This window comes from Hippocampus bargibanti, linkage group LG06, assembly GCF_051943395.1.
Source record: "Hippocampus bargibanti isolate YZ-2025 linkage group LG06, ASM5194339v1, whole genome shotgun sequence".
NCBI classification, from domain to species: Eukaryota; Metazoa; Chordata; class Actinopteri; order Syngnathiformes; family Syngnathidae; genus Hippocampus; species Hippocampus bargibanti.
Genome location: NC_142739.1, coordinates 28,093,654 through 28,113,713, shown reverse-complemented (window position 1 = coordinate 28,113,713; position 20,060 = coordinate 28,093,654). Strand labels below are relative to the sequence as shown.

Sequence of the window (20,060 nt, the reverse complement as noted above, 5' to 3'; positions counted from 1 at the left end):
ATATAAACCAATATGTATATATTGCATTGTATTTTGTACAGCCACCCCCATTTCCAGCTCAGATAACTCCAGACCTATGTAACTTAGGAATTAACTCTTTTTTTTCCGATGAAACAGAGTCTAAGGTTTGTTATGTTGAATTGAATGTTCATGTAGTGCTAAAACTCAATATATTTATACTAATACTGATACTGATACTTATATTGATATTGGTATTGGTATTGATATTGATATTGATATTGATATTGATATTGATATTGATATTAATATTAATATTTGATTTATAAGCACCTTTTTCTGTGGGTGAGCAGCGGCAGCCACACGCGCCAGCGTTCACTCAACCCAGAAGTAACTCAAATAGATAGAAAGCTAGTTAGATAGCTATATAGCTAATACATAGCTAGCCAAATAGAGAGCTAGATAGATAATAGCTAGATAGCTGAATATTCTGTTGGTTCTGCAATTTCTGTGACAATGACAAAAACCCTGGCACCGGAGTGGCCACATTTTTTGAACATTGTCTGGCAGTTAAGAGTTAGAGTTAAAAAAAAATTTAAAAAAATATGCGTCACCTGCACAGTGCATATGGATTTACTGGAACAATAGCCAGAACTCAAAATCACAATTGAGTCATGCATTGGACAGACAAATTGATCAAACTTGTACAATAAAATTTCTCTAAAAAATGGTTCACTCCATTTTTATCCCTGTCTTTTGTCCAAATGCGATAAGCAGGATCGGTTGGAGACTCTGCACGTGTGTAGGGGCCAGGGGAAAAAAGGAGAAATACAGCAATGGCGGATCTGCTCTATTTTGGATGCGTTAGTCATGCTCCTGGTGGCCCCTGCGCCGCCTCGGCCGTCCACCCCCCACGCGCTACCTCTCGGCTACACTCCCACGTGTAGCACTACGCATCCTCTGCGCGGCTTCTAATTTTGTTCTCTCCACCCAGCTTCCTTCCTGTATCTATCACATAGTTCAACCCGGTCAACATTTTCCACTAAAACGATCCTTTCAACTCCTCAGGATCACCTACGTGCAATCCACAACCGGGATGGCGTCCAATCTGCCTTTGGTATCCACGACGGCAGCCACATCGTCGTCGTCGTCGTCTTCCTGCGCACCCCAGCAAGCGCTGCCGATATCTGGCTCGGCATATGTGCCACCTCCACTGGCCACCCTTGGCTTCACCGCCATCCCGCCGCCTGGCCAGACGTTGGTTCAACCGCTCTCTGGTTAGTGCAACGGTGAATTGCGCCGTTTTATTTATTACTTTAAAAATATGGTCGCGGTTCAGTTTTTTTTTTCAACTTTTATAATCAAAATTTATACAGTAAAGTCTCGTTATATCGATATCGGATATATCGATAGTCCCGGTTACAGTAAAGTCTCGTTATATCGATATTCTCTGGAGTCCGAAAAATATCGATATAACCGGGACTATCGATATATCCGATCCTGCGCGCATGTAATTTTCTCCTTGCGGTCATAGAAATAGTATAATCGATATCGATATTTCTATGACTTTACTGTATATCGCATGCACGCATGGAGAAAATTACATGCAAACAGGGTCGGATATATCGATAGTCCTGGTTATATCGATATTTTTTCGGACTCCCTTGAATATCGATATAACGAGACTTTACTGTATATAAAACTTTTATAGACTTTTTCAATCATTGGATTAGATTTAACTTGATTAGTCTCGCAGTGAAGAAATCTACATTTCACAGCAGCAACGTTATGAAACGAAAGAAAGAAGTACAAAAACAAGATACAGGAGCTGCTGTGAAGGCAGCCACTCTCGCGGCGCCATCTTGAAGTCAAAAGAACAAAATAAAAACTAAATAACAAATAAAATGACAACACACAGACACAGAGAGTCATTCATTCTTAAAGGACAACCGACATCACTTTTTTGTTTCCTAACTGACATCAGAAAAACGTTTTATAGCATCTAAATTTTCAGAAAGTCGCGCCCCCAGTTCGTGATGTCACGCCAAGACGTCTTGCATTGCTAGAGAATCAAAACAATGGCTTCAGATTCGGAGATTATGCTTTCTTGTTACACATCCAGTTATGAGTATGATTCAAATAGTTCTGAAGAGGAAAGCATACATGTTTGCAATCGATTAAAGAATTCATTCCGTGCCTTTTTGAAGCAACATTGGAAGAAAGAGGAAGAAAATGGCGACCAACCTCCTGTGAGGAATTAATCAGCGTTTCCACAGGCTGATAAATTTCTTACATGGATCTTGGTCGCCCTCTTCTGGTGGCTTTTTGGTGCAACACGAGGTTTTCAGACCAAACAAGTACAGCAAAATACATTGACGTGATGGAAGGACTGCTACAATGTGTCCTTTTTTCGGTCAGGGGCGTTCCTTCAGTGACGTCACGTACAGACTCGTCACCAACTCAAAAACAAGACTTCCTGAATATTCAGCATGAGTCTTAAAATGTAAAATATAGCTATATGCGGTGGAATCTTTGTAAAATACGCTCAGTAGATTTGAAGACATTTTACAAATTATGGATACAACTTGTCCGGAGACGTCTGTTGTCCTTTAAGCACGTTCTGTATCATGTGCTATTTCAAAAGTTTTAGTTGTTATTTTTGCATTAAAAAAAACCTCTTGCAAAGATTACTGTAATTTCCGGACTACAGAGCGAACATGACAGAATAATAATAATAATGATAATAATGTTAATAATGTTAATAATAATAATAATAATAATAATAATAATGTTACTAATAATAAATTTCATTTATTAGCGCCTTTCAAAACTCTCAGGGACACTTTACAGTCACAGGATATTTTTTGTGCGGGTGAGCAGCGGCAGACTCCCTATTTCAACCGTCATGTCCACCCGCATCCAGGTCAAGCGCCTCTCCTGGCGACAGCGCCGTCTCCGCAGCCCTCCGCCTCAGCCCCCGTCTGCGGTTCCGGCGGCCAGATCCTCACCGCCATCTACCCTCCTTCGCAGAGTGTCACCATGGCGACCGGGGTGGTCTCCATGGAGGCCGTACCTCCTAGCGCGGCCGTTTATTCAGTCTCCAGCCCCTCCGTCGTTTCCAGCCACATCACGGCCAAACACGCGGCGGCCCCTGCCGCCGCCGCCACCATCGCGGTCGCCCAGGCCCCTCCGGAGCGCCACCTAGCTGCTGACAGGGCTGCGGAGAGGCAGACGGAAGTGCTGACGCTAATGCAGCCTGAACGCCAGGCTTCTAGTGCCATCACAAGCGGCTCAGTGGCGCCCCCCGGCGGACCCCCTGCTGCTACAAGGTCTTGCAGTCCCCCACTTCAAATCCAAACAACCGGTATGCCTTATGTCATATTTTATTCAGTGACACATTTTGTCTGAATACTTGCAATGGCGTGATTGTATTTTATATGACTTGAATTCTGTCGAAAAGAAGCAATTTGTATTGCTTTTTCGGGAATTGAAAAGTATGACATCGAGCGCCATTCCTGAATTCGTTCAGGTTTTGTTTTTTTCTCTCGAGGGGTTACATATAAAGCACTAGTCAGACCTCTGGCAATGTTTTTCCCTGCCATGAAGGGGCAGCATTTGCCTTTTATCTAGCTAGATAGCTATCTGTCTATCTATTAGCTATCTATTGGCTATCTATTAGCTAGCTAGCTTTCTATGAATTTGAGTTACTTCTGCGTTACTAACCCACAGAAAACTTATCCCGTGACTGAAAAGTGACCTTGAGAGTTTTGAAAGGCGCTTATAAATGAAATGTATTATTATTATTATTTTGTACAGCCGCCCCCATTTCAAGCTCAGATAACTCCAGACCCATATAACTGAGGAATTAACTCTTTTGTTTCTAATGAAAGAAAAGAGTTTAAGGTTTCTTACGCTGCTAGTCCTAAAACTCAATATTTTGTAGGTCCTGGAATTTCAGTGAAAATGACAAAAACCCTGGCAATTGAATGAACACGTTTTTGCACATCGTCTGGCTGTGACTGAGTTAATATTTTATCTAATAATAATAATAATAATAATAATAATAATAATAATAATAATACATTTAATTTATAAGCTCATTTCAAAACTCTCAAGGTCACTTTACAGTCACAGGTTAAGTGACACAACACAAAATACACAGACAGAATGACACACTATGGGTGAGCAGCGGCAGCCACACGCGCCAGCGTTCACTCAACCCGGAAGTAACTCAAATACATAGAAACCTAGCTTGCTAGCCAATAGATAGCTAATGGACAGCTAGCTAGATAGCTCGACTGATAGCTTGATAGCTATATAGCTAATAGATAACTAGCTAGATAGCCGGCCAGGGAGCTAGATAGCAAATAAATAGCAAATAAATAGCTAGCAAGCTAGATAAATAAATCAAGAAATATTCACACTAACTGCTGATTTCATACCATCGCCCTCCTGATTTATTTGACTTCCGATGAGACGACTGGATAGCATTCACTCAACCCGGAAGTAACTCATGTAGATTGAAAGCTAGCTAGATAGCCAATAGATTTTACAGCGGTCGATACAAAACAATTGTTGTATCACGACAGCATTCATTTATTTTCTCTGATCTTTAATCCAACATTCCAAATTCTGTCCAGCAGCAAGCGCACCCGGAACACTCAAACTCAGCCAGATCCCAACCAGGCCCCCCCAGAAAGTGAAGGCCACGCTGGCTAGCATCCCGGTGGGAAGCTACGAGGGAGGCGGCCGCGGCAAGGAGCGAGAGAAGGAAAAGGAAAGGGAAGCCGCGGTTACCGCGGCCGCCTCATCCAACTGCCACTTCTCCTTTGACACGGAACCGCCGGCACCGACGTCTGCGTCACCCGTTTCGCATTCCGCTGAGGAGCCTTTGTCCGCCTTTGACAGCACAGCAGAAACCACCAGAGAGGTAAACGGTTTACAATTTGATTCGTATTTCATCCTATAATGCCATTTGCATCATATTTGATACGCCGGTTTCTGAGACCAACATGCTGATTTTTTGTCTTTTAATAATAAAAACCTATGTATGTCCTTTCTCGGTGAGGGGCGTTCCTTCAGTGACGTAGGGTGAGGACTTGTCGCCAACTCAAAAACAAGACGTCCTGAATATTCTGCGCGAGTCTTAAAACGTAAAATATAGCTATATGCGGTGGAATCTTTGTAAAATACGCTCAGTAAAAGTCATTTGAAGCCATTTTACAAATTATGGACACAACTTGTCCGGAGACGGCGGTTTTCCTTTAACTCCTTTTGTGTGGTTATTTTGTTTAGACTGGATGGAAAGACTCCCTCCCGTCCTCTCCTGCACCTCCCCCATTAGCCACTGAGCCCACCCTTCCGCCCCCGCACACCGACAAAGAAGCCCCTCTACCAAAGAAGATCAAAGCCCGCCCACCACCATTAAAAAAGACCTTTGACTCCGTGGACAAGTGAGTGCTCGCAAACATGACGCTATACCGCCACTGGGACGGCGCGCTATATGCCGTTTTTGGTGTGTGTGTGTGTGTGTGCTGGCCGGGAAGGGTGCTTTCGGAGGTCTACTTCGAAGAGCGCTTCGCCGAGCTGCCGGAATTTCGACCCGAGGAGGTGCTGCCGTCGCCGACCCTGCAGAGCCTCGCCACATCACCCCGGGCCATCCTGGGCAGCTATCGACGCAAGAGGAAGAATTCAACAGGTTTGCTATTCGTCAATGATTGTTATTGGCTTGAGATGCGAGATTTATTTTTTTTTCCCAGTGATGATGATTTCGATTCAAAATCTCAAATCGCTTTTCCCCATTGAAATGAATGGAAATGCCTTTAATCCGTTCCACATCGCCCTGAAAAGCACGTTTTTTTAATTATTATTATAATAATAATCATACATTTTATTTCCAAGCGCCTTTCAAAAATCTCTTCAGACGAGGGGCTTGGTAGCAAGCCTCTTGGAAGTACAAATACTTTGTATACTGGTACTAAAGACCCCGGTTATCATTTTTCTTATTTTTGCGATTCAGACTTGGATTCGGCCACCGACGATCAAGTGTCTCCAAAGAGGAAGAGTCGGCGGCGTTCCAGCTGCAGCTCGGAACCAAACACGCCCAAAAGCGCCGCCAAATGCGAGGGCGACATCTTCACCTTTGACCGGCCAGGTAAGGCATACATGCACGATGAGTACTGGATTTTTTAAAAATATGTTTATATACAGTGATACATTGGCTTACGAACTCAATTGGTTCCCAGAAAGTATGTGTCAGGCGTATTCCAAACAATAATTTCCCATAGGAAACCATTAAAATGAGAATAATCCATTCCCAGGTACCCATAAAACACAATTTTCAACGAAATAAGCCTTAAAACTATACAAAATACATCTCATTTTTTTATATAATTTTATATTGTATTGTAATTAAAGAAATAAACTGGACTGTATAATAAAGTCGTTTTATTTACCTTTGTGATGGTCGTTGATGGCTTGATGCACCTTATACACCAGAAAATAGGGTAATGTGTTCCAACAAATTATGATTTAGTATACATAAATACAAAAAAAGCAAAAATCTAAAAATTTCACCACACAAGGCAATAAAACCATCCTTTTTTTAAAATTAAGTGCACAAAGGAAGCACTTGAAATACTACGTTTCTCCTTATAAACAAGCAACAACAGAAACGCTACCAATATCCACAAATCAATTTTCCTACAATGACATTTTATGCTTTCTGTATTGTAGTTTTATTTCAATGTTCTGTTTTCGTCCAGGCACCGATGGTGAGGACATCCTGGCCGAATTGGAGTTTGACAAAGTGCCGTATTCGTCCCTGCGACGGACGCTGGACCAGAGGAGGGCGTTGGTGATGCAGTTGTTCCAAGAGCAGCAGGGCTTCTTTCCATCAGGTTGGCAAAAAAAAAATGCTCGGAGACATCCCTACCAGAATACATCTCGATATTTGAGTCAAAGCTTGCAACGTAAGATTGTAATTTCCATACTGATTAGTCAATCAATCCAAATAAAAGTAACATGTAAAACTTGTCAATAATCAATATTTAAAAAAGGTCTTTGAATACTTAGATCATTCACTGAAGCAGTAACAAAGCGCTAACACGGACTAAAGACAAATGCTAGCTAGATAGATAGCTAGCCAACTAGATAGCAAATAGAGAGCTAGCTAGCAGCTAGATAGCAAATAGAGATCGAGCTAGCTATATCGCCAGCCAGCCAATTAGATAGCAAATAGAGATCAAGGTAGCTAGATAGATAGCCAGCCAGCTAGATAGTAAATAGAGAGCTAGCTAGCAGCTATATAGCAAATACAGATCGAGCTAGCTAAATAGATAGCCAGCCAGCTAGATAGCAAATAGAGAGCTAGCTAGCAGCTAGATAGCAAATAGAGATCGAGCTAGCTAGATATATAGCCAGCCAGCTAGATCGCAAATAGAGAGCTAGCTAGCAGCTAGATAGCAAATAGAGATCGAGCTAGCTAGATATATAGCCAGCCAGCTAGATAGCAAATAGAGAGCTAGCTAGCAGCTAGATAGCCAATAGAGAATTAGCTAACAGCTAGATAGCAAATAGCTAGATAGCAAATTGAGCTAGCTAGATAACAAATAGAAAGCTAGCTAGCAGCTAGATACCAAATAGAGAGCGAGCTAGCAGCTAGATAGCAAATAGAGATTGAGGTAGCTAGATAGATAGCTAGCCAGCTATATAGCAAATAGAGAGTTAGCTAACAGCTAGATAGCAAATAGAGATCGAGGTAGCTAGATAGCCAGCCAGCTCGATAGCTAATAGAGAGCTAGCTAGCAGCTAGATAGCAAATAGAGACCGAGCTAGGTAGATAGCCAGCCAACTAGATAGAAAATAGAGATTGAGCTAGCTAGATGTTCGCCACATCAGTAAACGTGCATATACAAATGCTGTATTACCCTTTTTACGTTGGATTATTAAAAATATGCCCTTTTATTTTGATAATCCACCCATGGAGCCGCATCACTAGTGACGTTATACTTCACCTTGCAGCACAGGCCACGGCCGCCTTCCAGACCAGGTACTCGGACATCTTCCCCACCAAGGTTTGTCTGCAGCTGAAGATCCGAGAAGTCCGCCAGAAAATCATGCAGACGGCCACCCCGGCCGACGCTTGCCTCGCCGTCTCCGCCGACTCGATGCCCGGACCCTCCGGTGCCCAGTCGGGTGACGGTCCCGTCAGAGAAGATGAGGAGGCAGAACACGGCGCCGAGGAGGATCCCGGCGACTCACAGGATTCTTCCAGATGAGTTTTTTTTTTTTTTGTTTTAACCACCATTTGGACTCTTATTCCCATCCGGAAATCCAGTGCGATGTACGTTTAGGATAAAGAGTACCAAAAAAGTTGGACTAACTGGTATCTGTATTGAGATTCCGGAACATTGGATGGATTTCCCCTGGAATTTTCCTACGGATGTTCCCAAAGACCAAATGTGTTGATCAACGTTCCAAAAAAAAAAATGGATGTTTATCATAATTTGTTTCAAATGATGTTAAGAGGGAAAATCATCAGAATTATTATTCTTTTTTTCCCCGGATGTAGAGCATTGCTTCCATTAAGTTTCTGCTGACATTCTGGGGGGCTGGGACCCTCAAAAAAAGACTTTGTCCAAACCCCCGATTTCGGAACTGTTTTATGATCAATCTCTTTTCCAGTCGATCGACAGACCGCTTCCGGAAGAGCTCTTACGAGAAAAAAAAAGGAAAAAAAAAAAAAAAACAACTTGCAGAGTTGACAGAAAAATGGGACGCGTCCTGGCTGTGCCAACATTCCCGCTGTATCCTGCGTCGTAATCTGAAGGAAGCAAACATTCCCCGTGCCTCTCATTGCTTACGCATGAAGGAAGGAGGTTAGTCCACGGTGGCCATTTTTATGGACGTCTTTGATTTTTTTTTTTGAATACTTTGAATTTTATCATCATTTTAGCTCCACCTGTGACTTTGAATTATTTTTCACGGATTTTTTGATGAGGAGGCATGGACTGTATACCCCTGTATCCTCATGCTTCGTCTTCCCTTTAACAAACTTTTTTTTTTTACAGTTTCTAGACCCACCTCAACACTCTTGACTTCCTTTTTTCCTACTTCCTCCTTTTGTCACTTTATGCCTTTCCTCCCTCCAAACGGCTCACATTCAAAATTGAACACACACTTAGTGCTAAACTTGTTGGGTAAATACAGGTAACATCCAACTTACGAGCGATTTCCGTTCCCACCAAATGGTCGTAAATCGAAATGGTCATAAGTTGAAATCCATTCAAAATGTTAAATAAAGACTCAGAGGCTAAATGAATAGAAGAATAGAGACTCGCGGGCTAAATGACTCACCCACAGAATGAGTACCGTATGTTCTGGGGCTGCCTGGCCAAAATTGTCGTGCCTGCTAGCGTTGTGGTGTCAGGCGTAGAATTAATTTTAAAAAAAAAAAGGGTCTGGAGTAGAGTCATAAGTAGAGTGGTATTTTCCGGTGCACCGGACTATAAGACGCATCTTCAATCAATGAAAAATGTTTTCCAAATATAATACAGGTAACATCCGACTTACGACCGAGTTCCGTTCCGACCAAACGGTCGTAAGTCGAAATCCATTCAAAATGTTGAATAGGGACTAGGAGGCTACATGACATGCAAACTCCCCCCTCTCTGGTGCCATCACACGGTCGATTGCTGTGCAAGTGAAATGCTGACTGCCTGGCCAAAATTGTCGTAGACGTTGCCGGCCTGCTAGCGCGTTGCGAGGCGTAGAATTAAATTAAAAAAAAAATAGTGTCTGGAGGTCATGGTCGTAAGTCGAGCGGTCGTAAGTCGAACTGGTCGTGAGGTGGCTGTTACCTGTATTGTAAGATCACACAACAAAAATGGCGGGGGAGGGGGGGTTTGGGGAGGGGGGGAGGGCTATACAAAAAAAAATATGGCTTTCAATGTTTTTGTGTTCATGTTTGGCTGTTCCAGTATCCAAAAGACAGATTTATATGAATAAATTAAGTTTGTATCTGTAACTTTCAGTATGCCAATAAAGTTAGGTGGTCAGTTAAATTAAAAAAAGTGAAATGTGCTGATTGAATTCTTCAGAATGAAAACTGAGTTTATTGATTTTTTTTAATGCCATTTTGTTAAAGGCCGTCATGTGATATTCATAGAAATCATCGTAAAAATTCTAAAAAACAAAAAACAAACTATTATGTAGACACTGAAATCCTGTTAAGTGTATTTCTCTTAAATTTCAAAAAAAATCTATTTCTAATCAATTTCTTCATTGAAAAAAAAAAAATCATTCAAAAAAAAAATACAATTTCAAAATTATGGTACGTAATCAATATCTAAAAAGCATTTTAACGTTTGTATTTCTTTTGGCTCAGAGCATGTGTAGCCCGTCCAGTCCGTTCTCCATGGCCGTGTGAAAGATCTCCAGGGCCTGCTCCAGCGGCAGCGCCCCGCCTTCACTGCTCTCGATGATGGCGATGGTCTCCCCGAACTCGTTACACATGATGGTGTTGGTGCCCTGCGACGGCGGGAAAAGATGTTCGGTGAAATGTGGTATGCTTTGGATGATGATCGGAGGGGTGGGGGGGGGTTAATTATCCGGGTCTACCTAGCTTGATCACATCCCCTGTAATATTTGTGTCCGTCATTTAGCCGGTAAATCCCAAAATCGTTTTCATCACTTTTGTATTAACGTATTTTCCAGACCATAATAAGAATACATTTCATTTAGAAGCGCCTTTCAAAACTCTCATGGTCACTTTACAGTCACGGGATCAGTTCATCAGCGTTCACTCAACCCAGAATAACTCAAATAGATAGAAAGTTAGCCAGCTGGCTAATAGATAGCTAGCTAGATAACTAGCAAATAGATAGCTAGATAGCCAGTTAGCAAATAGATATCAAAAAGATATGTAGCAAGGTAAACCAGTAGATGGCAAATACATAGCTAATAGATAGCAAATATAGATAGCCAGCTAAATGAACTCTAGCATAGGAAAAGATAGCTAATAGATAGACAGCTAGCTAGGTAGCCATATAACTAATAAATAGCCTGTAAGTAAAGAATCTGCTTTAAATTAGCCAGCTAGATAGCTAGCGAGCCAGCCAGATAGTAATCATAATAATCACAATAATAATAATAATATATTATTATGCGGGCCATAATTTCATCTCGATAAGGCGGTTATCGATTATTTTATCAGGTGCACATTCAAAAAATGACATTTTCAAATTGTTTCCACATAAAAGGTGTACCGCATTATAAGGCGCGCTTTTGAAAAAAAATTGAAGGCTTATAGTGCGGAAAATACGGTATTAAAATTTCAATTTTGTGAGTTTTTATTTCATGGAACAAATTAGGTATCAATCATTAAAATGAGCAGATGAGTTTTATAAATAATTAAAAAAAAAAATACATTTTCACCATATAACCTACAACAGAGGAGAGAGCAGAGAGACAGGAGGGAGAAAGACAAACAGGGTAGAGAGACACACAGAGGAAAGACAGACAGATAAGTGACAGAAAGAGGAAGGACAGACACAGAGGTGAGAGACAGACAGAGAGAGAGAGAGATAGACAGACAGAGAGAGAGAGAGAGACAGACAGACAGAGAGCAAGAAACAGACAGAGAGAGAGACAGACAGAGAGATGAGAGGGTGAGTACAATCGAGAGAAAGCTGGACATAGAGAGAGAGAGAGACAGGTGGGCCTCAAAAAGGGAAGTGCCGAGCCGGTATATGAGCCGGATACGGACCTGCTGACCGTCGGCGGACTGGATCTGAATGAGTTGCGGCTGCAATTTGGGGATTTCCACGACGTTCGGAACCTCCACGGCCGATTCCGTCTTGGAGTCCAGGTCCAGGTCCAGGTCCGGGTCCAGGTCCGACTCGCGCTGTCGAGCGTGCGTCTTCTTGTGGTTCCTGAGATTGGAGAAGGTCTTGAAGGCCTTCCCGCAATGCGGGCAGACGTGCGGCCGCTCGCCCGTATGCGTGCGTCGGTGCTCCACCAGATGCATGCTCTGGACGAAGGCCTTGCCGCACACCTCGCAGCAGAAGGGACGCACACCCGAATGGGTGCGCAGGTGCTCGCGCAGGTGCGTGCCCTGGCGGAAGCGCTTCCTGCATATCTGGCACGGGTACGGACGCTCCCCCGTGTGCACTCGCTGGTGGAGCGCCACCCCGGAGGCCGACACAAAGAGTTTGCCGCACACGGGGCACTGGTGGGATTTACCGCGCTTGCCGCGGGCGCCGCCGGGTCCGCCCGGGGCGGGGTGGCTCAGCTTGTGCAACCGCAAATTAGCGGGGGAGTTGAGCCTCTTCCCGCAAACGTCGCAGTCCAAGCCGACTCGGGCGTCCTCGGGCGGCGAGCGCCCGGCGGGGTGTTGCGTGGAGCGGTGGGCTTCCAGTTGCCTCCTGGTGAGGAAGCCAACCTCGCAGCGGGAACACGGGAAGGGCGCGGGGGATCCGGGGTGCTGCATGAAGCGGTGCGCGGCCAGCTTGGCGGGCCAGCGGAAGGTAGCGGGGCAATCGGGGCACGCCAGGCTGCCGGCGGCGCCCGCCGCGTGCAGCAGCCTGTGCTGCCGCAGGTTGGACAGCTGCGAGAAGGCGCGCCGGCACACGTCGCAGCGGTACGGCCGGGCGCCCGTGTGGATCAGGGTGTGGCGGGTGAGGTTGGCGAGGGACGAGAAGGTCTTGCCGCAGTCGGCGCACTGGAAGGGGCGCTCGCCCGTATGCGTGCGCATGTGGTTGCGCACGTGGATCTGTTTGCTGAAGGCTTTGCCGCAGACGCTGCACAGGAAGCTGCGCTTGGGCCCGTGCGCCGAGCGCCGGACGACCTCCGAAGGGCTTTTTTCCCACCGGGAGGGGGCGGGACTTGGCGAAGGCCCCGACCCGGATTCGTCGGTGGGTTTGGCGCCCGAATCCGCTTGGTTCTCCTTCCCGCCGGGCACTTTGCTAGCACCGGCGTAGCTTTGTTCAATTTGTACCGTTTCCTGCTCGATTTGGGGGGGCGTGACCCGGGCGTGCTTCTCCCGTACTCGCTGCAGGATCGCCAGCGCGGAGAGGGAGGCTTGTCGTGCAACGGCGGGAACCTGGAATACAGATTTTGCAGTCAAAACTTGGTTTTCAACCATAATCCGTTCCAGAAAAGCGGCCGAAAACCGATTTGGTCGAAAAACCAAAACATTTCCCGTGATAATCAATGTGGTCGTGGGTTCGAATCCCGCTCCGGCCTCCCTGTTGTGTGGAGTTTGCACGTTCTGGGTTTTCTCGTGGGTTTTCTCCAGGTGCTCCGGTTTCCCCCCCACACATTTTAAATTGCATTTTCTGTGTCGCTGCTCTCTCGTTTCTATTTTTCATTGTATTTTATTTATTATGGTCTGTAACTGTAAAGTGTCCTTGAGAGCTTTGAAAGGCACTTGAAATAAAATGTGTTATTGTTATTATTATTATAAGCGCCTTTCAAAACTCTCAAGGTCACTTTACAGTCACAGGATACGTTTTCCTGTGGGTGAGCAGTGGCAGTCACCAGTGTTCACTCAACCCGGAAGTAACTCAAAGAGATAGAACGCTAGCTAATAGCTCGCCAGCCAGATAGATAGCTAATAGCTAACTAGATAGTTAATATATAGCCAGCTGGTCAGATAGCTAGCTCAGTAGCAGCTGTACATTTGAAAGAATGGAAAATGGATGATGAATGGAAAGTAGTAAAACGTTTTTTTTTTTGGGGGGGGGGATTACCGTGCTGGAGGTGCCGGCGGCGGGTATGCCGGGAGCGTTGAGGTGCGTCCGTCGGTGGTAAAGGTACTTTGTCATATTGGTAAAGGTCTTGTTGCAAAACTGGCATTTGTGAAAGGGGTTGTCTGTGTGTGACTTCCTGCAACAACAAAAAAAAATAAAAAAATAAAACACCCGCGTAAGGGTGAGATACGGGTGAGCAGGATACGGGCGTTGCCGTTAGCGACGGTGAGCTGATTGGTACCTGTGCACGAGTAGGGTCATCTCGGTGGTGAATCCTTGGCCACAATCCACGCACAGGTACCGGTTAACGCCCAGGTGGGTGCGCAGGTGGGCTTGCATGGAGCTCTCTTTCTTGAACACCCTCCCGCACTCGCTGCATTCGTGGGTGCCTTGCTCATGAACGCGCTGGTGCGATTTCAGACGGTTGGCTGACATGAACGTGCGTTGGCATAGCGGGCACTGTTGACGCTCGCCCGGTTTCTTCTCCTTCGTTACCAATCGCTCCGATTGTCTTACGGGGTGATCGGGCGCGTTTTCCTCAAAGGCGCTCATGAGCCCCCCGCCGTCGGGACTTTCTTTTTCTTGTGCCAGGAAGTGCTCCCCCTGGTGTTGGAGGAAGTCCTCCGGCGTCTGGAAGAGAAGGGAGCATTCGGAGCATTCGTACGGTTGGATGACCACCATCTCCGTCACCGCCTGCTGGGTACCGGCAAGGACTCCGGGGGCCAACGCCAGCACCATTTGGCGGGGGGCGTCGTCCGACGCCCCGCCTCCTTTTCTGCTGTCGGCGAGGGCTTGGGCCGTCAGGATCTGAAGGTGCATGGTGGCCGAGCCGGGGGCGGGTGTCACCGGGGGTAACAGGGAGGGGCGGGGGGCTGATTCCGAGGCGGGGTGGGATTTCTTTTTTTGCTGCTGTTGTGCAAACACCTGCAAAATAAGGAAATAGGATCAGATCACAAAACTGCCAAGATGGCTGCGAAAGCGGCTATCTTTACAGCAGCGCCTATATTTTGTTTTTATACATGCCGTATTTTCAAACTTTTTCCATATACAGTCATACCTTCGCTTACAAACTCCCAGACAGAGTGTGTAAGGCAAAGTGTGTATCGCAAAAATTAATTTCCCATAGGAAACCATTAAAATGAGAATAATCCGTTCCCAGGTCCCATCATACATTTTTCTACTTTCTAAGCCTTAAAACTACACAAAATATACCTTATTTTATGTATAGTAAATGTGCTATAGTATTATTATTAAAGAAATAAACTGTACCGTATAAATGTGAAATGTAAATTTCTCCACTGTGAGACTAATAAAGGCATATCCAATCCGATCCAATCCAATAATAAAGTCGTTTTATTAACCCCACAAAAAAATCTAAATCAAAATAAAATATGCACCATCTTGGTCAAATCAAAATCAGAAAGCCTTTAACTCATTCACTGCCAGACGATGTTCAAAAATGTGTCCACTCCAGTGCCAGGGTTATTGTCATTATCACTCAAATTCCAGGACCCACAAAATATTTACTTTAAGGACTACACAAACATTGAATTCAGCGTATGAACCCTTAGACTCTCTCCTTTCATCAGGAAAAAAAAACATAATTCCTAAGCTATATGGATCTGGAGTTATTTGAGCTTGAAATGGGGGTAGATGTACAAAATACAATACATATTGATTTATATAGTGCTTAAACAACAGCTGAAGCTGGAACAAAGCCATAAAATGGACAAAAGGCAAATGCTGCCCCCTCGTGGAAGGGAAAAAAAAAACACTGCCAGATGTCTGACCAGCGCTTTATCAGCACCCACGCAAGAAAAACAAAAGCCACTCCACGTCACGCTTTTCAATTCCCGAATAAATTTAGAAATGGCAGCGAATGAGTTAATAGTCCCACACAATGGGCAAATGTGACCGTTGTTCAAAGTCAAAGTACCTGTGCCAAAATCTCCCCAGCCTGCTGCTCACTCAGCACAAAGTTTGGCGTGTTGGCGACGGGCGTCAGACTTCCATCTGCTTGGAGAATGTATTCCTGCGGTTGGAAATCACACGCTGGTTTGGCTTTTGAAAAGGAACTGTTAATTAAACAAATACTTTGTTTTTTGTTTTGGCCTCTTACCGATGTTGCCGCATGGTTGCTTGTGGTGCTGCTCGTGTGGCTTTTGCGGTGTTGTAACCACGTGTCTGGTGAGTCAAATGAAGCCAGACAGTCCAGACATTGATACTGGACCGTTTGGGGTGCCTGGGAACCGGATTCTTCGGGTACCGTAGCCTCGCACAACTCTGAGAAGGGAACGCGTGAACCATAACTTTATTCACCGCCAGACGATTTGCAAAAATGTGTCCGCAAAAGAATGAAATTTTAACCCATTTCAACTTTGATAGTTCAAAAGCAGAGTGTAGACTGGAAGGTTAAAATATCCTATCAATCAGGCTCCACAAATAACCCGCACAAGTCATCTGTACACTTGATGCAAAAAGCTATCAACCCAGCTAAACAGATCACAACTGATGAAGAACTAGATACAATTATCGCAGAGAAAGCACCTACAAGGGATCATTCCTCAAGATGGTGAAAGAAGAAGGTTACGTTCCTCATCAAGTGTTTAATGCTGATGAAATCGGCTACTCCGTTCCATCAAGCCATTAACGACCATCACAAAGGTAAATAAAATTACTTTATTGTACAGTAGTTTATTTCTTTAACCATAATACTATAGCACATTTATTATACATAAAATAAGGTCTATTTTGTGTAGTTCTAAGGCTTAGAAAATTAGAAAGTAGAAAATTGTTTTATGGGGACCTGGGAATGGATTATTCTCATTTTTATGGTTTCCGATGGGAAATTAATTTTTGGGATACACACTTTTCGCCTTACACCCTCCATCTGGGAAGCAATTAAGTTCGTAAGCCACTGTATTATTATTATAAAATGTCCACCTTGTTGCTCAGACTCCACCCCGGCCACCTGCATGTGCATCTCCTGGTGTAGCAAAAGCTCCTCGGAGTCGACGAGTATGGCGCCGCACTCCAGGCATTGATATTGCTCGCAGTGGACTTCCTGGCCCGCCTCCACTTCCTGGTTGGTATGAATTTCCTGGTGGATCAGCGCTTCCTCCAGGGTGCTGAAAAGCTGGCAGCATTCGCTACACATGAATTGGTGGTCGGCACTGACGTCCTCGGGTTGCTCCACCTCGATGTAAACACTCTCCGTTGCCATGGTTTCAGTAGGTTCGTTTATCATGAATGGATCAAGATAAAATGGCGCCTGTCAACATGAAAGAGGCAATTTAAGAACCAGGGGTAGGCTGTAGATTTTATACCCACCCTTCAAGTGTTAAATTAAACAACCTACAATACAGATGCAATACAAGCAGATAAATTGATTACTTTAAAATAAATAATACACATTCATAAGCATATTATTTATCCTCTGTAAACAACTAACACTAGTAAGGCGTTTTGACTGACTCCATATTTGTATGTTTCTATAATGCTCCCCAAGTGACAAATAGTGGCATTTTCCCCCCTAATTATGTCATTACTGTCTGCATACATGTTCAGTCTCACGATTTGGTCGGCCATCACCATCTTTTTTGTTTCCTAACTGACATCAGAAAAACGTTTATTGGATATTGGATATGCCTTTATTAGTCTCGCAGTGGACAAATTTACATTTCACAGCAGCAAAGTGATGAAAGAAATGAAAGAAGGAAAACAAAGTATAGGAGCTGCTGGAAAGGCAGCCACTCTTGCGGCGCCGTCTTGTAGTCAAAAGAACAAAAAAAAAAAAAAACTAAGAAATAATATGACAGCACAAAGACAATGTGACAACACAAAAACACAGAGAGTCATTCATTCTTAAGCACTTTCTGTCCCCTCTTTGTTACATGAAGCAGTTTTAGATGAAAGAGAATTAAAGCGTCTTTCCATCAGTGGATCACAGACATCATGGTGGAATGTGCACGTCGACTACAAGCTAAATGTTGAAAGCAAACACGCAGCTATAGCATCCATTGACGAAAAGAGATTCTCACATCTCTGTCCCACATAAATCCACTTCAATTCCAAGCCGCAACAGTTCCACATACGCATTAGCGCTCTGCGCTGACGCTCCTTTCTTCGGGCTCCTCAAGCCATGCATCAATCCAGCCGCATACTGTACAACAGCACCAAACTTTCCGCTGACCAAAGCGAGGCTGTGAAGATTATAGCATCTAAAATACCCAACACACGCAGGCTGATATTTTTAGTCAAATGCAAAACACCAATAAAAATGACTTAAAGTGTCCAAAATCTGCCACAAATCAGCTCGAAAATGGGGATTTTCAGAAAGTCCCGCCCCCAGTTCGTGACGTCACGCCATGTCGTCTTGTCTTGCTCAAGAAACAAAACAATGGCCTCACGGAGTTCAGATTCGGAGAAGATGCTTTCTTGTTACTCATCCAGTTATGAATATGATTCAAATAGTTCTGAAGAGGAAAGCATACATGTTTGCAATCGATTAAAGGAGTCCTCCCATATCAATTCGAGCTGTCAATGACAGCAATGTAGTGTCCCAGAGAATGCAAAAGATGGCACCCAAGCTCCGTTGGAAATGGGTTGATTTGTCTGCTGAGAATTTGTGTCAGCAAATATCAAAGAGTGGTGTTGGTGCAACACACAACGATTCACCATCGCGTTATTTATGTGTTTTCCTTCTAATTTCGCCATCAACACGGATCAACACAAAGTTTTTAGACCAAACGAAGTACCGCAAAATGCATTGTGTGTCGCTTTTTCGGTCAGGGCCGTTCCTTCAGTGACGTCACGTAGGGAATTGTCAACTCGAAAACAAGACTTCCTGAATATTCAGCGCGAGTCTTAAAACGTAAAATACAGCTATATGCGTTGGAATCTTTGTAAAATACGCTTAGTAGAAGTCATTCGAAGTCATTTTACAAATTATGGACGCAACTTGTCGGTTGTCCTTTAACATGTATGCTCACTTTATAAAGCATCTCTTCACACGATACAGACAGTTCATTTGTAAGGTGAAACAAATGAAAATGTGAACAAAAATACTAACTGAATGTATAAATAAACAATGAAAGCATCTGTGTGTTCTATTTCGTTCTATTTTAGACGATTTGTGATTTCTGAAACTTAACATGGATGTGTTTGTCTTCATCAAGCACAATACTACAGAACACTACCAAAACAAATTGTGTTAGTGGCTTTGGAAGACTTGGATAAATTTGAGGCATTTCTACTTGTTTTCAATGAGGAAAAATGATGCATCGATGTTGACAAAAAACGCGAGGAGATATTTTAATTAAATTGTTCTGCAGGATTTCACCGGAAAAAAATGCCATAATCAAAGACAAGTTTCGACGAAACAATTAGCAAACAAGATGGCACTTGCTGTTAGCTTGTTTGTAGCCACGGGGCTGCGATGGAAATTAATAAATAAACCACAAAAACGTTCATTAACAGCTTCACTTGTGTATTCATTAGGCGTGTGATGGCGCGTGGAGGGCGGTTGGAGGCGCTCCCTCGGCCAGTGAGGACCAGTTTTCAGCACCGCTATTTCCTGACGGCGCTTGCCCGGTTCGCCAGGCGGCCCGTCAGGCGGCGCTAGCCACTTTTCGCCGGAGCTTTCCGAGCGAAAGGCGGTAGGGGGCCCATCTTTTTTTTCCTCCATTCCCTTACCTCATTTACTGTCGTCGGATGGAATCGTTCGTAGAAATCGCCGCACGTCACTCGTACGCTCAGCCGCGCCAAAACTCCATCGACGCCGTCTTGAGCACATACACTAAGATTGTGGTAGTTGTTCAACGACAATGGTGTTTTATGGCGTGTGCGAAGACGTTAGCGCACTGTTTGCCTCCATTTTTGTGAAGCTAAGCCCCGCCCAAATGCGGTAGTTCCCAATGCTTTGAAATCGAATTGGACAGTCTTGTTGTCATTCACAAGGTGCGCGTGCATGGTTGGTATTGTAATTTTAGCCTACCGCTGAATCGGCACGGAGGGATTGGTTTAAGAAAATGATGTTACGGAATTCTTTGTATACTTTGATCAGTTTATATTTGATAGGGGTATTTTACCGTTATTTTAATTAAATTGCTACATTAATTCTCCGTTTGCCTCGGTTGCGCGTATCCATGAATGATGTGTCGTTTGCGAACGAGCCGGATCTCTGAACTGAACGAAGATTGCCGATTCCTAACAAGGAGCCGGAAATGGAAGCCGACTTTTTTGTCCTGTCTTCCCCGACCCCAGTCTTCGGTTAAAGCCGTACGTGATTGGTTGATATCCGTGGTAGAGGAGGGAGGGTAGAATTACAGACACACACAGCAGTGAGGAGTA

At 44.2% G+C, this 20,060-nt stretch overlaps 2 protein-coding genes across 3 annotated transcripts in view; one reads left to right on the top strand and one right to left on the bottom strand.

The window, feature by feature from the left end:
- cicb (capicua transcriptional repressor b) overlaps positions 1–10,275 on the top strand; it is a 47,188-nt gene extending 36,913 nt beyond the window's left edge. Inside the window, 8 exon segments of the mRNA XM_088999413.1 lie at positions 1,027–1,235; positions 2,882–3,322; positions 4,602–4,888; positions 5,254–5,412; positions 5,497–5,656; positions 5,978–6,112; positions 6,723–6,857; positions 7,981–10,275. Of these exon segments, the coding sequence (XP_088855539.1) occupies positions 1,027–1,235; positions 2,882–3,322; positions 4,602–4,888; positions 5,254–5,412; positions 5,497–5,656; positions 5,978–6,112; positions 6,723–6,857; positions 7,981–8,237 (1,783 nt within the window). The 3' untranslated portion in view covers positions 8,238–10,275.
- A 66-nt stretch (positions 10,276–10,341) lies between these two features.
- znf526 (zinc finger protein 526) lies at positions 10,342–19,583 on the bottom strand. 2 transcript variants are annotated; one of them, XM_088999415.1, is made up of 8 exons: positions 19,404–19,583; positions 16,653–16,980; positions 15,829–15,992; positions 15,646–15,741; positions 13,951–14,633; positions 13,710–13,845; positions 11,726–13,060; positions 10,342–10,488 (listed from the first exon to the last, which is right to left on the bottom strand). In XM_088999415.1, exons 2-8 carry the CDS (start codon positions 16,954–16,956, stop codon positions 10,342–10,344), a joined length of 2,865 nt encoding a protein of 954 aa, XP_088855541.1. In that variant the 5' UTR covers positions 16,957–16,980; positions 19,404–19,583. The 2 variants fall into 2 exon arrangements, with proteins under 2 accessions (XP_088855541.1, XP_088855542.1); XM_088999416.1 differs by lacking the exon at positions 19,404–19,583 and having other exon boundaries at positions 16,653–19,321.
- Between the last annotated feature and the right edge of the window lie 477 nt (positions 19,584–20,060).